This window comes from Danio aesculapii, chromosome 19 (genome assembly GCF_903798145.1).
Source record: "Danio aesculapii chromosome 19, fDanAes4.1, whole genome shotgun sequence".
NCBI lineage: Eukaryota > Metazoa > Chordata > Actinopteri > Cypriniformes > Danionidae > Danio > Danio aesculapii.
This window is the reverse complement of record NC_079453.1, coordinates 3,285,045-3,303,077: the sequence shown is the minus strand read 5'-3', so window position 1 is coordinate 3,303,077 and position 18,033 is coordinate 3,285,045. Positions and strand designations below refer to the sequence as shown.

The following is an 18,033-nucleotide window of genomic DNA, read 5'->3' as shown; positions in this document are numbered from 1 at the left end:
GTTTTATTATTATAAAGCAACGAGTTTACTCTCTTTTTTAAGTAACAAAAACTAATCGCTCTTTAGTGTTAGTTATTAATACTTTTCTAAAACGCTTACACTCCTCGTAATCCTGAGTTAACCAGGAAGTATCATAAATGCAGCTCACCTGATAACACCCACTTACCCTACCTGAACAAAATGTCACAGAAGTGGCATGGCATGTCGTTCCATCATGTGTTTCCAATCACATAAAATTCCTGCAACTTGAAATACACTAAATAAAACCATGATACTTAACACATTTTATTTTCAGGACATGAAGCAGTAAAGCTGAAATCCACCATCTGATCTCTTGAGACATCTTTAGGACCAGTCATCCAGAAACATGGATTTTCCTACCACTGCTATGCTGATGATACCCAGCTATACCTCTCTTTTAACCCTGATGATCCCTCGGTTCCAGCTCTCATCTCAGCCTGCCTGTCAGACATTTCACACTGGATGAAAGATCATCATCTTCAGCTTAACCTCACGAAAACCGAAATGCTTGAAGTTTCTGCCAACCCGACTCTTCACCATAACTTTTCAATCCAGATGGACGGAGCAACCATCACTGCATCCAAAATGGTAAAAAGCCTTGGAGTAACGATTGATGACCAACTAAACTTCTCTGAGCACATTTCTAGAACTGCTCGATCTTGCAGATTCGCACTCTATAACATCAGAAAGGTCCGACCCTTCCAATCTGAACATGCAGCTCAACTCATTGTTCAAGCTCTTGTTCTCTCCAAACTGGATTATTGCAACTCTCTGCTAGCCGGGCTTCCAGCTAACTCTATCAAACCTCTTCAGCTGCTTCAGAACGCAGCAGCACGAGTGGTCTTTGATGAACCCAAAAGAGCACATGTCACTCCGCTACTCACCCGTTTGCACTGGCTGCCAGTTGCTGCTCGCATCAAATTCAAAGCTCTGATGTTTGCTTACAAAGCGACCTCTGGCTTTGCTCCTTCTTATCTGCTCTCACTTCTGCAGATATATGTGCCCTCCAGAAACTTGCGTTCTGTGAATGAACGTCGCCTCGTGGTTCCATCCCAAAGAGGGAAGAAATCACTTTCCTGAACCCTCACATTCAATCTGCCCAGTTGGTGGAATGAACTCCCTAACTACATCAGAACAGCCGAGTCACTTGCTGTCTTCAAGAAACGACTAAAAACTCAACTATTTAGTCTCCACTTTCCTTCCTAATCTGTAACTGCCTCTCTGGCTGTACCACTAACTGTACTCTCTCTCTCTCAAAAAAAATAATAAAAAAAAATAAATTACTAATGCTTTGCTTCTTAGACTTTACACACCTGAAACTTGTCTATAGCACTTGTTCACTGCTGCTCTTATAGTTGTGTAAATTGCTTCCTTGTCCTCATTTGTAAGTCGCTTTGGATAAAAGCGTCTGCTAAATGACTAAATGTAAATGTAAGAGCTCAAGATAACAGCTGGATCAAAGTTTAACTAATGTTTTCTGAACAAAACTGGGCAAAGTCTCTCCATGCGTTCATTTCGAGTTGTCTCACCTGGTTTTAGGTTTGTGTAGTAATAATAATAATAATAATAATAATAATGATAATAATAATAATAATAATAATAAATAATAATGATAATAATAATTAATAATAATGATGATGATAATAATAATAATAATAATAAATAATAATGATAATAATAATAATAATAATGATAAATAATAATGATAATAATAATAATAATAATAATAATAATAATAATAATAATAATGAGGATGATGATAATAATAATGATAATAATAATAATAATAATAAATAATAATGATAATAATAATAATAAATAATAATGATAATAATAATAATAATGATAATAATAATAATAATAATAATAATAATAAATAATAATAATAATAATAATAATGATAATAATAATAATAAATAATAATAATAATAAATAATAATGATAATCATAAATAATAATGATAATAATAATAATAATAATAATAATAATAATAATAATAATAATAATGAGGATGATGATAATAATAATAATAATAATGATAATAATAATAATAATAATAATAATAATAATAAATAATAATGATAATAATAATAATAATAATGATAATAATAATAATAATAATAATAATAATAAATAATAATGATAATAATAATAATAATGATAATAATGATAATAATAATAATGATAATAATAATAATAAATAATAATGATAAAAATAATAATAATAATAATAATAATAATAATAATAATAATGAGGATGATAATAATAATAATAATAATAATAATGCATTTCATTTGTAATGTGCTTTTCTTAAACCCAAAGCGCTCAAATAGAAGATATAAAACACACAAAATAACTTTACAAAAACAGTACAAAATAAGCCATCGATTAACAACAACCTTAAATAAATACTTTAAGGCTGGATAGATTCATCATCTAGTGTCATCTAATGATAAACTAAATGCAGACCAAATAAATTGTTGACAAATAGTTGATAAAAGAACCACATCGATTCACTTGTGATGTTACATAAATCTTTTATTGACATTTGCTTTTGAACATTATTGTAAAAATGCAGGTTATAGAAAAGACGTGTGGTTTCTAGAGCGACAGACTGTAAATATATTGCTTTGAATCTCTCTTTTTTTTAACGTGTAGTCTTATATTCAGAGCATATCTATATTTACATTCGCAGGCTACAGCAACACCCCTAAATGATCATCTTCAGTGGCTTTCTGTTGGACATCCCTTCAGCTTCTTATCATCGAAAATAATTCTTAACACAATTTCATGATCAGCTGTAAATCTCCAGGAGCCAGCAGGAGCCCGAGGTTTCAGCAGATCTCTAAAATAAATACTTCAATAAAGTGAATCTAATAAAAAAAAAAGGTAAAAAATAAACAAACAATAAAATATTGAAGTTTTACTGAAATAAAAACAAACAAAATGAATCATAAAAAAATGAAAGTGTAATTAAAGAAGTTAAAATATGATGTATTTATTATTACACTGCTGAAATTAAAATAAACGACTAGATGTAAAAATAAAATGTGATGTTTTTCAATAACTTGTTTGCTTGTTATCCCTAACAAAACTCAAATAAGATGAATAAGAATAACATTTAAATAAAAAGATAACAATACGAGTCTGGAAATGTTTTATATTACTCTTCCCATAAAAATAAATATGAATTATTAATATTCAAAATATTATGAAAACTTCATAACGCATATAAATGTCCCTTTGTTAAACTGTAGTTGAATTTTCATCATCAAAACTCAGAGCAGAGATCAACATCCCATAATGCAATTCGCAACAGTAAATAAACTGAGACCATTGTGAATCACGAAACATTTTTTTACAGTGTAAAGCAGGGGTCACCAAACTTGTTCCTGGAGGGCCGGTGTCCTGCAGATTTTAGCTCCAACCCTAATCAAATAAGATGAATAAAAATATCATTTAAATAAAAAGATTACAATAAGAGTCTGGAAACGATGGAAATGTTTTATATTACTCTTCCCATAAAAATAAATATGAATTATGCAAAATATTATGAAAACTTCATAACGCAAGATTAAATATTAATTTAAATTAAAAAACAAGGACATTTTGGACTAGATGTTTATCATTATTTATTCTTTGGAGCTAAATGTGTGGCAGACAATTATTAATATTATTTTTTATCAGATTCACTAAACCTTTAGACTGCAAGTATCATCTTCATCTCTATCTGTGAACGGTCCACAGTACACTGAATATTAGTATTTTGTGATACATGTTTTATTTCCCCCAGTATATTTCTGCTTTTCAATTGCATTATGGGAGCTTGATCTTTTTTTCAAACAAATTTGAACCTTGTAAAGTTTGTAAACGTGACTTTTATGAACATTTTTAATAGTTTAAAGTGATATATCATCTGGGTGGGTGTTGTATATTAAGCTACAAACACCTTGTAATAAACCGCCAGCACATTTACAGTTATTTTACAGACTTATTCCTCCATATATTATTTCTTATCCATTATATTATCCTCAAACTACTAAAATGTCAATAAAAGTCCCTTTGTTAAACTGTAGTTGAATTTTCATAATCAAAACTCAGAGCAGAGATCAACATCCCATAATGCAATTCGCAACAGTAAATAAACTGAGACCATTGTGAATCACGAAACATTTTTTTACAGTGTAAAGCAGGGGTCACCAAACTTGTTCCTGCAGGGCTGGTGTCCTGCAGATTTTAGCTCCAACCCTAATCAAACACACCTGAACAAGCTAATCAAGGTCTTACTAGGTATTCTTGAAACAATCAAGCTGGTGTGTTGAGGCAAGTTGAAGCTAAACCCTGCAGGGACACCGGCCCTCCCGGACCGTGATTGGTGACCCCTGGTGTAAAGTGTTCTGCACCTCCAACAACCCTTCAAAAACACAAGATAACACAAGTGCTGTATAGATATACATAATAAAAGCTCAGTGTTCAGTCACAGGACATTCAGGTGAGATGTTTGCACTTCTGCACCCGTGAACAAAATGTGGCAGTGGAGAAATAGATGAAGTTTAGAGCCCAATGGAGAGGGATCTGACTGCAGACCAGCCCAGCAGACAAACACCGTCATATTTAGGTCGCCAGCATCCAAGGACGTTATTTTGAAGTCTAATAACGACCTGAAATGACGTTGATATTTGGTTCATTTTAGGGTGTCTTGGAAAGTGACCAAAATCGTCAAGCCAACATCTTAAATCAACGTCATATTGATCTTAAATACTGACATTTATTTATCAGGTATGGCAACCAAAACCCAACGTCTGATAGACGTCATTAAGGTAACGTCCACACAAGCTGTAACATCATTAGACGTTGACATTTTGTTGTTTTTAGGTTGTGTTGGAAAGTGAAAAAATGCGACGTCTGTCCAACATTAGACATTGACGCTGATCTGACGTTGGGTTCTGATGTCAACCCGATTTTCATTTCCAGACAAAAAGCAACATCTCACGACGTTGGGGTACAACGTCAGTCTGACGTCATGTTGACGTTTTTAGTGTGTACACCTAATCCTATTCCTCACAATGACTACATTTACATGGACATCAGTAATCTAATTATTGGCCTTATTCTGAATAAGACAATAATATGAGTAAGGTGTTTACATGAGTTGCTTTTTGAACGTTCCCATTTTACACGTTATAGTACATAGATTGATTAACGCAGGGGTGTCAGACGTACGTCCCGCGGGCCGGATCAGGGATGAAGATGAGATGAATCTGTAAAGTATAAAAATAAGCTGCAATTTTTCAATAAAAGAAACTGCGGTTCCAATTGTGTCCACTGGATGGCGCAATAGCAAACTGTTAATTTCATCCAATCCAGAAGCCTGAATCAACGTCAGTTAGACAGCCTTCTCAGAGAGAAAGACCACATCTACGCAGTGCCACACCACACTGAGGTGTTCTCACAAGGAAACGCAACTACTTCTCATTTTGGCAGTTTCATGGCTAATTCATACAAGTTTAGTCGTATAAATATGTATGATATAAAAAAAGAGGCGTGGCACCCAACCACACCCCTAAACCTATCCGCCAGTGGTGGATGAGCAAATCGCACTAAATTATACGAATGATATCGTACGAATTCGGTTACGAAGTTACGAATTGCTGTGAGATCTATGGTCCTCAGGCTCCAGCTTTGTTTTATGTTGATTGTATTAAAACAAAGAACACAATCTCAAGATATTGTTTATAAGTTTGTATATACCATGATTTTACCATTCCTTGGTACTATTTTACTTGGTAATAGATTTTCCTCCATGTGGCCCCTGTGCTAAAGTGAGTTTGACACCCCTGGATTAACGTCATTAATGTTAGCATTTACCGCTAGTTTCCTCTGGCATTTCATGCAACAACAGTTAATGTTCGTCATCGCACCATATGTGATTTTGGGCGTTTCATTTTTTCAACTTCAGTTAAGTTCTCATATATATGTATATATAAATATACTGTATATAAACAGACAACGGCGAATACAAATTCTCAAGCAACAAGCCACCTCTGCCATTTCATTCACTCATTATTTTAATGTTCATTCCTTCCAGAATTTTCAGTCATCATTTCCCGCTCGCACCAAAATGTGCTCTCTTGCTTGATGCTATTCTGGTTTGTTTGCTGTCAAACACCTGACCACTGCCGTGTGTGCGTCCTGTCCAAAAATATAGCGAAAAGTACTACAAAGCTATTGTAGTTTGATTGCGGTGTTTACACGTCTGAACTGCGCCACTAAAACAGGAATACTCCTCGTCTTATTTTAATTTCTGTTTAGTTTGATTATGACTTCAGTTGGATAAAGATCATCAAAAATCTCAGTTAACGTGGTAGACTCTTAATCAAGAGTATTGTCTAAATCGTATTATTGGTGTTAATCGTATTATTACTTAATCAGAGTATTGGTGTCCATGTAAATGTACTCAGTGATGTCACTAATGCCGCGGTCACACTAGAGTTTGAGCATGCGAAATTCTGTCGGACGGTGTTGCGAAAAGGGGTGGGATTAAACAAGATTATTACACACTAAATAAAGCGATTGGTCCATAATTGAAATTTCTGTACACTGAGGTCAAGTTTTGATTTTCGATTGATCACACGCAGTCACGTGATGTAATTTTGCAGGTCAAAGTTCACCATGCTTGTCGCACTTGTCGCACAAGCTTGCGTTTCCAGTCTGTTGCATTCGTTTGCATATGAATGGAAGTCTATGCGGGCGGAAAGTGCAGTGTGACCGATCTCTGGTTGATCTGGCTGTGAAAGAGCTCGCCTGCTGGAGTAAATACACACACATCCACCAATAGCGACTGAGCGGCCGCTGTAATTGGTCGGTGTGTCCAGCGAAGGTGCTGTTTTGTAAAATAGCAGCTCAGCTTTTAATTGTGCAGTGTTTGTCCAGCAGGGGGTGCTGTTTCTCTCTCTCTCTTCAGTGTCTATATGAGCGTCCAGCAGGTGGCGCTCTCTCCTTTCTGCTTTTCTCTAAGACTCTACGAGCATCTACTTTCCCTTCTTTCTTTTCTCCTTTTTTTCCCCCTCTAGGCTCCAGTCTATGCGAGATTGTCAAGGATGTGAACAGCAAACTGCGAAACTTGTCGCACAAGCTTGTGTTTGCGGTCTGTCGCATTCGCTTGCATATGAATGGAAGTCTAAGGGGCGGAAAGTGTAGTGTGACCGCGGCTTTACTCTATTAAGTGCACGTCTCTGAGACTGCATGTGGAAGTCTGCAGCCAGATACTTTTGGCCCAATCACACCTTCAGTGGGCCAAAAAACTCTGATCTTTCCTGAGCTCGTCATTTACAAACGCAATATTCCCCTTACGATTTCAGTAAGCTGAAGCATCAAGAAAACTAGTTTAAAAATTTGACATCAGATCCCATTTAAGAAGCTCTTTTGCTGTCTTCAGAACAAAGCCGGGGATTCAAAGGCTCTTTTATAAAACATCTGGCTATATTAAAATGTCCGCATATTGCATTGCTCTCCCATAGTGCTTGGCACAGAAACGTGTTCGCAAATGACTCTTTACATATATAAACAACGTATATAGATATATGTATATACATTCTTACACAATAATGTACAAACAAAGATGTAAGTGCAAATACAATATGCATGCATGTCACTTGAAGAGAATCTCGTTAAAACAGAGCTTCGCGTTGCGGATAGAGAGCGAGTGAAAGGCAAAATAAAAAAAAATGCACAAAACTAACATCTTCAAGAGCCTCGACCAGCCGACGGACGATAGGAAATAATACTGTCAGGTCACTGTAACAATTACACATAAGAAAAGCTCAAGATTTCGGCTTCAAATAGGAAATCAAAGCTCAAATACAAAACCGTCAATATCATCTATATCAAGATTCAGTATAAAGCGAGTACTTGGCTCTATATGACATCATCATCATGACCTTTGACACCAGGTTGAGTTTTTTGTTCGTTCAGTCTGTTTACACTTTAGGGCTAGGCGATAAATATATTTCTCTCTGCTTATAAAATATAATTTTTTAATATATATATAAATGACATGGTAAGGATTTTATAATGCCATTAAGATTCTGATTTGGTTCATTTCCGTGAATCAGTTCAAACCATTTTGATTCATTTAACTTATCGAACAAAGTAATAAAGTAAAATATTAATTTAATATTAATAACAATTTAATGTTTTATTGGATTTTTAAAATAAAAATTAAATAATGGGATAAACAAAAAATTAAGTAGGAGGAAAAAAACAAGTGGTTTGATTCGTTTCTGCGAATCAGTTGATATTGTTTCAATTGATTTTACAAGTCAAGCTAAGTAATTAAACTGTTAATTTAATATCTATAATAATTTTTTAATTAGATTTTGTTAATTAAAATAAAATAATAATAAAAAAAATTAAGTAGGAGGAAAAAACCAAGTGGTTTGATTCGTTTCTGTGAATCAGTTCATATCGTTTCAATTGATTTTACAAATCAAGATAAGTAATTAAACTGTTAATTTAATATCTACAATAATGTTTTAAATTAGATTTTGTTTATTAAAAATAAAATAACGATAAAAAAAAATTAAGTAGGAGGAAAAAACCAAGTGGTTTGATTCGTTTCTGTGAATCAGTTCATACGGTTTTGATTGACTGAACCAATCAAATAAAATAATTAAACTGAAATATTAATTTAATATCAATAACAATGTATTGCTTTATTGGATTTTATTTTATAAAAAAATAAAATAAAATAAAATAGAATAAAGTACTAAATGACTTTTATTTTAAGAGAAGTTTCACAAACTAATTTCAAGAGGAGCACGTGATATGATTGATCGCAGCTGGTCCCTCATCCTTAATCATTAGTAAGCCAATCAGATTATTCCAAACTAAATATACCGTCTAGCATTACTCCCTTATCTTAATTTTGAAGAATCTCCCCCTTTCCTCCTTTACCAGGGGGAGCTACCTGATCTCGTACCCCCTTACATGCTCATCAACCAGGCGGAATTATCTCTGAGCTCAGGGTTTTCTCCGGGGACAGCATGCCAAACCTGCTAATATTAAAGCAATATCTGAGTGCGAACTCTTGAAAAGTAAAATAGTAAAAGGCAAGTGGTCTGATTCATTTCTGTGAATCAGTTCATACGGTTCTGATTCATTTAACAAATTAAAAAAAGAATAAAATAAATAATTTGATTCATTTCTGTGAATCAGTTCATACTGCTTTGATTGAACAGAATGCAATAAGTAAACAAAATAAATAAAATAATTAATTTGATTTAAATAACTTTGTATTGTTTTACAAAAATAAAATAATAGTATAAAATCCTATATTACTTTAACAGCAGTGGTAAAAACCAAATGGTTTAATTCGTTTCTGTGAATCACTTCAAAACATCCATGTCAACGAATCAATTAAAATAATTAATTTTTGCATCAAGTCTTAAGAAATATTGCTGTTTATGCTTTATTAGTTTACAATTTAAATATCAATACATCTATTTGGTTAAAATTACAGTTCCTTCAACATTAAATTAGCCTTTAAATTAATATTTACCACAAATATTAAAATGAACTGCACATGGTCAAAATACTGATAAAATGTATTTTTTAAATTAAAATAATAATTATAATATGTTGCAGCTGGAAGGGCACATGCCAGAGTAGTTGGCGGTTCATTCCACTGTGGCCGAAACTGAAGAATAGTGAACGAGTATTAATTATAATTTAATCTGGTTATTATATCGCCCAGCCCTAGCAGTCAGATAAATTCAATTCTTATATAAATATGAGCTCCAGAGTGCTGGTAGAAGTTAAATAACATCAACAAAACAATGCTGAAAAAGTTCACACTCTCCCTGCGGACAGGAAAAAGCTTGTCTCGATTTTTTTTCTGACATTAAGAAACAATTAACAATAAGAGAACAGCCTATTTTCACCGTTCTCCTGTTGATTTGGCTGTGAAAGAGCTCGTCTGCTGGAATAAATACACACACATCCACCAATAGCGACTGAGCGGCCGCTGTGATTGGTCGGTTTGTCCAGCGAAGATAATAGCTCAGCTTTTAAATGTGCAGTGTTTGTCCAGCAGGTGGTGCTGTTTTCTCTCTCTCTCTCTCTCTCTGTTCAGTGTCTATATGAGCGTCCAGCAGGCGGCGCTCTCTCCTTTCTGCTTTTCTCTCAGACTCCACAAGCATCTATTTGTCCTCCTTCCTTCTCTCCTTTCTTCTTTTTCTCTCCTCGTTCAGACTCTGGGCTCCAGTCTGTGCGAGAGCTCAAACAGAGTCTGCTGATTGTCAATGATGTGAAGGTAATGGACGCTCGAGCGCACTTCAGGACTGTCAACAGCCGAAAGCTCGTTTCCTGACAGGCGAGTTAGAAAAATGACAATAAAAAGGAGAAACAGAATTAATAAATAGATTTATTCTGTCAGTTTTGATGAAGAAAGATGATGCGCTGTTAAAGTGCATGCAGAGCTTGACCTGGGGTATTAAATACAACTTAAATTGGTGCATTAATACAGACAATTGTAAAGTCAAAGCATCATATATTTTTAATCAAATAAATAAAAATGGATTTTAAATCAATTATTTTAGTCTTTTTATAGCCCACTTATTAGTATTTTATCAGAACAATTTTATGTTATAACGTTGAATGTTATTATTATTATATAAATATGAATGTTATTAAATAAAAATGTTATTTTTAAACCATTAAAAAGGGATAGTTCACCCCAAAATTAAAATGTAATCTCTATTTACGCTCCCTCAAGTGGTTCTAAACCATTAGTAGTTTCTTCTGTTGAACACTAAAGAAGATATTTAGATAAATGTTGGAAACCTGTAACCATTGATTTTCATTGGAAAAACGAATACTGTGGAAGTCAATGGTTACAGGTTTCCGACATCTTTCTAAATATCTTCTTTTGGGTTTTACAGAAGAAAGAATCTCAAAAAGGCATAGTATAAAATGACAGAATTTTCATCCTTTTTGGGTGAACTATACCTTTAATTGAATTTTCGACCAAATATGGAGTTACTACACTTTGCTTTTGGATGGCAAAATATATGGCTGATAACCAATGAGATTTCAGAATCATATACTTTTAAAATGATGTAATCAGACTCAGAATGTTGAATAATAATTAAAAATGTAAATCAATATTATTATTTTACAACATTTAGAGTCTGATTACACCATTTTAAAAGTATTTGATTCTGAAATAATTATTATCTCTCTGAAAAATGTAAATTATATTATATTTTATGGTATTTTTAACTATTAACAAAACTAAAAAACATGACAAAAATAAAAATATGCATTAAAAATGTATTATTTTTGGTATTATCTCATTCTAAGAGTGTGTATTATATTATATTTAATGGCATTCTGAACTATTATTAACCCTTTTTAGGGCACTTATTAAAATACCTATTGGAAACAAATGTGTCACTAGGTTTATTGTAAAACTTTGAACTTTTATGATTTAAAATAAATAATAAAAATCTAAATACTTATGTATATATATATATATATATATATATATATATATATATATATATATATATATATATATATATATATAATTAATAATAATAATAATAATAAATTTTATATATATATACACACACACACACACACACACACACATATATATATATATACATATATATATATATATATATATATATATATATATATATACACATACATATACATATATATATATATATATATAATTAATAATAATAATAATAATAAATTTTATATATATATATATATATATATATATATATATATATATATATATATATATATATATATATATATATATATATATATATATAATTTTTATCATATATTATCATATTTATATATGTAAATCAAATTACCATACATGGTTCTATGCACAATAAAGGGTTAATAGCTAGAAACTCATAATAATAAAACATTTGTGTAAAAATAAAATTCCTCCACAAAATAAACCTAAGAGCATCTGATTTTAATATCTGTCATGAGGAGAGACTGACCTGTTTGATCTGTCTGACAGTGGCGAATGAGTCGGACCGTGTCTGCGATCATGTGCTGAAAACACACACATGCACACACACACACGCATCAGTAACTCATCTTAAGAGTAAAGGCTAAAGACACTCACTAAAAACACTCACCAGCTTCTCAAAGTTCACCAGGTTATCATGAAATGTTTTGTTCCCCTCGTGGATGAAGGTGATGTCTGAAAAGACATTACACAGCATTATAAGACCAAAACCAACCAACAGATTCACAACATAACTTTTTGAACATAATTTAAGCAGAAAACTAATAAAATTAGATTAAATTAAATACAATTTATAAAATTCTTGGTTGTGTCTATAGAAGCAATATATTTCACATTTATCTGCGCTCAAGACATTTTGGCACTTTGCTCAACTCTGATTGGTGCCATTTTCTGCACAGCATCATGGGTAATGTAGTTTTCTGCTATTAGACGTAAAAATGGTAACACTTGAGGGCCAGTGTCCCTGCATGATTTAGCTCCAACTTGCCTCAACAAACCTGCCTGGGCACAAGCAGATATTATTTTGGGCCCAAACAAACACCCCCACCAGAACCCACCACCTCTTCCCCGCTCTTCACTTTCGTCCGCGAACCATAACTCCCCCTCGCCTCGCACTCTTTACTTCGGTTGGCGACATTTTAGTTCATTCTCGAACCAGCGAACTTCTTGCTGTGAGGTGATCGTGCTACCCACTGCGACACCGTGATGTCCGTTAGTAAACACTAAATACATGAACTACTGGACCATTATTCTAAAGTGTTACAAAAAAAACCCACAGTAATAATAAGTGAAATAAACGTGAACAAATGACGTAAACAGTCTCAAAGCTCTTTGCGCGAGTGTCCTCAAAGGTTTATCCTTCTCAAAGGTTATTTCCTTATGGAGAAAATTGAGATTTTACTTCAGTCACCCAAATGATGCACTTTATATGGTCAGGTGACAGGAAGTGAGTGTTCACCTTTGAGCAGCAGCGGCATGAAGGGTATTTTGGGCGGCTTCATTTTCTTGAAAGCGTCTCTGTAGGCTTTGTGGTTCATAGATGGATCCTGAGGAAGAGAAAAATCAGACGAATCTCGTAACGTTACTGACCTCTAGTGGCACAAAAGTGAAGATGCAATCAAAACGAGCCCTATTTGTAGTGGTTTTACATGAACTAGGTTTGACTTACGGTCAACAGCTCGAGCTCAGAGAAAAGCTTCTTGAATTTTCCTGGAACTTTCTGCAGAAAAGAGACAGAAATAAAGGAGAAGTGTACATAAGCTTTACCTATAGATTTTAGTTGTGAATTATTCCAGCCTCTGTGACACTACACATAATAACACTTGCGCTAGCTGTGCATCAGGTTTGTTTGTTCCTCTGTGTCGAGTTTCTTTGCGGGTGATTTGTTTTCTGAACGCTACAAGTAGCTAAAACGTGCTCATTCAGCGGCGGGAACCAGCGGACGTACAACAACTTTAATCATAAGGTAAACACAAAACAAAAGTTTCCATCTGGAGCTGCTTTATGGGATTCAACACTTGTAAACAATCGCTCCTTTGGCTCGTGTCTCTAAGCACCGCCCACGCTCGTCACTGCTACCAAGCCGACCAATCACAGAGCTTGCGCGATGCATCATTGCGATGTGTAGTAGTTATATTTTTTGAGAGGTGTGCGTCAGCGTCGGTGTCAGCCATGTGTGATGGCTGTGCGACCGAGCGAAGGATGCGCAGGAGCATGCGTGTGGGCTTGATGAAGAAGTATAAATCAGCCTTAACGTGACTAGATTCCAGCTGACAAGCAATTTGTGTCTCTGAACCAAATGCGACATGACATGACAAACATTTAAATACCAGCCGTTCATTTAAATATCAGCAACTGACAAACATATTTAAATACCAGCCGTTCATTTAAATATCAGCAACTGACAAACATATTTAAATACCAGCCGTTCATTTAAATATCAGCAACTGACAAACATATTTAAATACCAGCCGCTCATTTAAATATCACCAACTGATATATTGATTATTGTGATAGATCTAGGTAAGGATATGGCTTTGAACTTAGGCATTTTAACCCATATAGATTTCAGCTTTAAGTCTTCTTATAGTAGCATGTATCACCTGCCTTGTTAATTGGTTTAGATTTTTTAACATTGCTAGTATTCAGACCTGAATATCAGAATGATTTCTGAAGACCGGAGTTGTTAGGTTATGTTAAATGTAATTATTATGGTCAGTGCAGTGCTTTTTTTATTATTACCTCCCATGTCTGGTTAAGTCGGCTGACGGCCGCTGTGTTTAAGCCCATGATGATGGCAAATGAGGAATTGAGGTTCCTCTGTGCTTTACAGCTGAAACACAAACACAGTCGTGACTCACAGAGTTAAAACACCCACACACTAATTAACCTGATGAATAAAGCATTGCATCACGCATCATTAGCAGACCCTCGCTGGCTGATACTAACCCACACACAAGACCGTTCATTCTGCAAGGTTTATGGAATTAATTACAACTGAAAATATATATGAGATCTTTTTGTGAACTTTGCAAAAATAATTACAGGAAAATGCTGCTATAATAATAATAATAATAATAACAATAATAATAATAATAATAGTAATGATAATAATAATAATAATGATAATAATAACAATATTAATGATAATAATAATAATAATAATAATAATAATAACAATAATAATAATAATAATAATAATAATAATAATAATAATAATAATAACAACAACAACAACAACAACAACAACAACAACAATAATAATGATGATAATAATAATAACAATAACAACAATAATAATAATGATAGTAATAATAATAACAATAATAATAATAATAATAATAATAATAATAATAACAACAATAACAACAACAACAATAATAATGATGATAATAATAATAATAATAATAATAACAATAATAATAATAATAATAATAATAATAATAATAATAATAACAATAATAATAATAATAATGATAATAATAACAACAATAATAATAATAATAATAATAATAATAATAATAATAACAACAATAATAATAACAATAACAATAACAATAACAACAATAATAATAATAACAATAATAATAATAATAATAATAATAATAATAATAATAATAATAATAATAATAATAATAATAATATTTTAATAAAAAGTTAACTGTTTTCATTTAACACCAGAATCTAAATTCAAATTAAAAGTATATATTTATAATATAATAATGAATTTATTTGTGTCTGTGTTTAATAAATAAATATAAAGTAAAATTACAACTATCAATTATACATCAATATTATTTTATTGAACATATTACTGATTACAGTATAATCTTACTAGAATACAGTATTATAAACAATAAAATAAACACTTCATGTATCTAGATGACGTGTTTTACTGTATTTCAATGATGCCTTAGAGAGCGTTAGAAAACAAATCAAGGTAACACTTTATTTTGATGGTCCATTTGAGTATTAGTAGACTGTCTGCTTAATCTGTTGATACAGACATTCAACAGACATTTAACTGACAATAAGAAACTTTGCAAGTACATGTCAACTTACACTAAGCCTAACCTCAATCTAACAGTCTACCTGTAATCTAATGAGAATTATTTGGCATGTAGATGCAATATAACTTAAATTCAACAAACGGACCATCAAAATAAAGTGTGACCCAAATCAACAATAGCTGTCACACAATTCATTATTATATTTTAATAATACAATAGTAAAACAATAAAATAATGTTCAAATCAATATTTTATTTCTGTCACTACAGTACAGTGCCCCTATTATATATTTCTAATAATAAAACATTTGTCAGCTTATACATTATTTACGTTTTTCTTTGAGTCAGTATTTTCGATCATCAGTATTTGTCTAAAACATCAGTACTGTTGATCAAAGCTGAACAGTTAATTGGATATTGCTTGTTTTCCTTTACATCTGTCAAATAATCTGTAACTAATACTGTCTGGACCGACAAGAATCTTGTATTGTTTAGAGACTCACTGAGCAGCGATCTTGATGAACTTCTTGAGCAGCTGCACTCGTTTGCTGAGCGACGGGCAGAGCAGCACCTCAGACATCACCCACTGCTGCACCTCATTACAGCGCTGCAGCAGAAACTCCAGCGCCACTGTGTGGCCACTGCTCGCCTGACGGCTGAACGTGTAGAAGATCAGCTCTTGCTGTAAGACAGAGAAAGAGAGAAAAACAACATCAGACACATCCATGCACTGCTCTCAATCAAATCAATCAATCAATCAATCAATCAATCAAATCAAATTAACCAACCAACCAATCAAAAACAACCAACCAACCTACCAATCAAATCAACCAACCAACTGATCAATCATTCAACCAAACAACCAACCAATCAAATCAAACCAACCAACCAGCCAACCAACCAACCGATCAATCATTCAACCAACCAAACACTTAACCAAATTAATTCAACCAACCAACCAACCAACCAACCAACCAACCAACCAACCAACCAAATTAAACTAATTCAACCAACCAACCAACCAACCAATCAAATCAACCAACCAAGCAAATCAAATCAACCAACCAAGCAAATCAAATCAAACAACCAACCAATCAAATCAACCAACCAACCGATCAATCATTCAACCAAACAACCTACCAATCAAATCAAATCAACCAACCAACCAACCAACCAAATCATCGAAACCATCCAAATCAATCAAACCAAATCAATCAATTCGACTAACCAATCAAATCAAGTCAAGTCAACCAACCAACTAATCAAATCAATTAACCAACCAACCAACCAACCAACCAACCAACCAAATCAACCAACCAACCAACCAACCAACCAACCGATCAATCATTCAACCAAACAACCTACCAATCAAATCAAAATCAACCAACCAATTATCCAAATCAATCAAACCAAATCAATCAATCAATCAATCAATCAACTAAAAAATCAATTCGACTAACCAATCAAATCAAATCTACCAACCAATCAAATCATCGAAACCATCCAAATCAATCAAACCAAATCAATCAATTCGACTAACCAATCAAATCAAGTCAAGTCAACCAACCAACTAATCAAATCAATTAACCAACCAACCAACCAACCAACCAACCAACCAACCAACCAAATCAACCAACCAACCAACCAACCAACCGATCAATCATTCAACCAAACAACCTACCAATCAAATCAAAATCAACCAACCAATTATCCAAATCAATCAAACCAAATCAATCAATCAATCAATCAACTAAAAAATCAATTCGACTAACCAATCAAATCAAATCTACCAACCAATCAAATCAACCAACCAACCAACGAATCAAATCAACCAACCAACCAACCAACTGATCAATCATTCAACCAAACAACCTACCAATCAAATCAAATCAACCAACCAACCAACCAAACAACCAACCAAACAAACCATTCAAATCAAATCAAATCAACCAACCAACCAAATTAACCAACCAACCAACCGATCAATCATTTAACCAAACAACCTACCAATCAAATCAAATCAACCAACCAACCAACCAACCAACCAGTCAAATCATCGAAGCCATCCAAATCAATCAAACCAAATCAATCAATTCGACTAACCAATCAAATCAAGTCAAGTCAACCAACCAACTAATCAAATCAATCAATCAACCAACCAACCAACCAACCAATCAAATCAACCAACCAACCAACCAACCAACCAACCAACCGATCAATCATTCAACCAAACAACCAACCAATCAAATCAACCAACCAACCGATCAATCATTCAACCAAACAACCTACCAATCAAATCAAATCAACCAACCAAACAAACAACCAACCAACCAACCAACCAACCAACCAACCAACCAACCAAATCAAATCAAATCAAATCAAATCAAATCAAATCAAATCAAATCAAACCAACCAACCGACCAAATCAATCAAACCAAA

The 18,033-nt window shown here is 33.1% G+C and overlaps 1 protein-coding gene across 1 annotated transcript in view; it reads right to left on the bottom strand.

Annotated features, from left to right (window-relative positions):
- Nucleotides 1-8,434: 8,434 nt before the first annotated feature.
- Nucleotides 8,435-18,033, bottom strand: part of rapgef5a (Rap guanine nucleotide exchange factor (GEF) 5a) — a 107,748-nt gene continuing 98,149 nt past the window's right edge. Inside the window, exons 20-26 of the mRNA XM_056479973.1 lie at nucleotides 16,098-16,276; nucleotides 14,328-14,418; nucleotides 13,255-13,305; nucleotides 13,045-13,132; nucleotides 12,196-12,260; nucleotides 12,055-12,109; nucleotides 8,435-10,387 (exon numbers count right to left, since the gene is read on the bottom strand). Coding sequence (XP_056335948.1) covers nucleotides 10,269-10,387; nucleotides 12,055-12,109; nucleotides 12,196-12,260; nucleotides 13,045-13,132; nucleotides 13,255-13,305; nucleotides 14,328-14,418; nucleotides 16,098-16,276 — 648 coding nt within the window. The 3' untranslated portion in view covers nucleotides 8,435-10,268. The remainder of the gene's footprint in view (nucleotides 10,388-12,054; nucleotides 12,110-12,195; nucleotides 12,261-13,044; nucleotides 13,133-13,254; nucleotides 13,306-14,327; nucleotides 14,419-16,097; nucleotides 16,277-18,033) is intronic.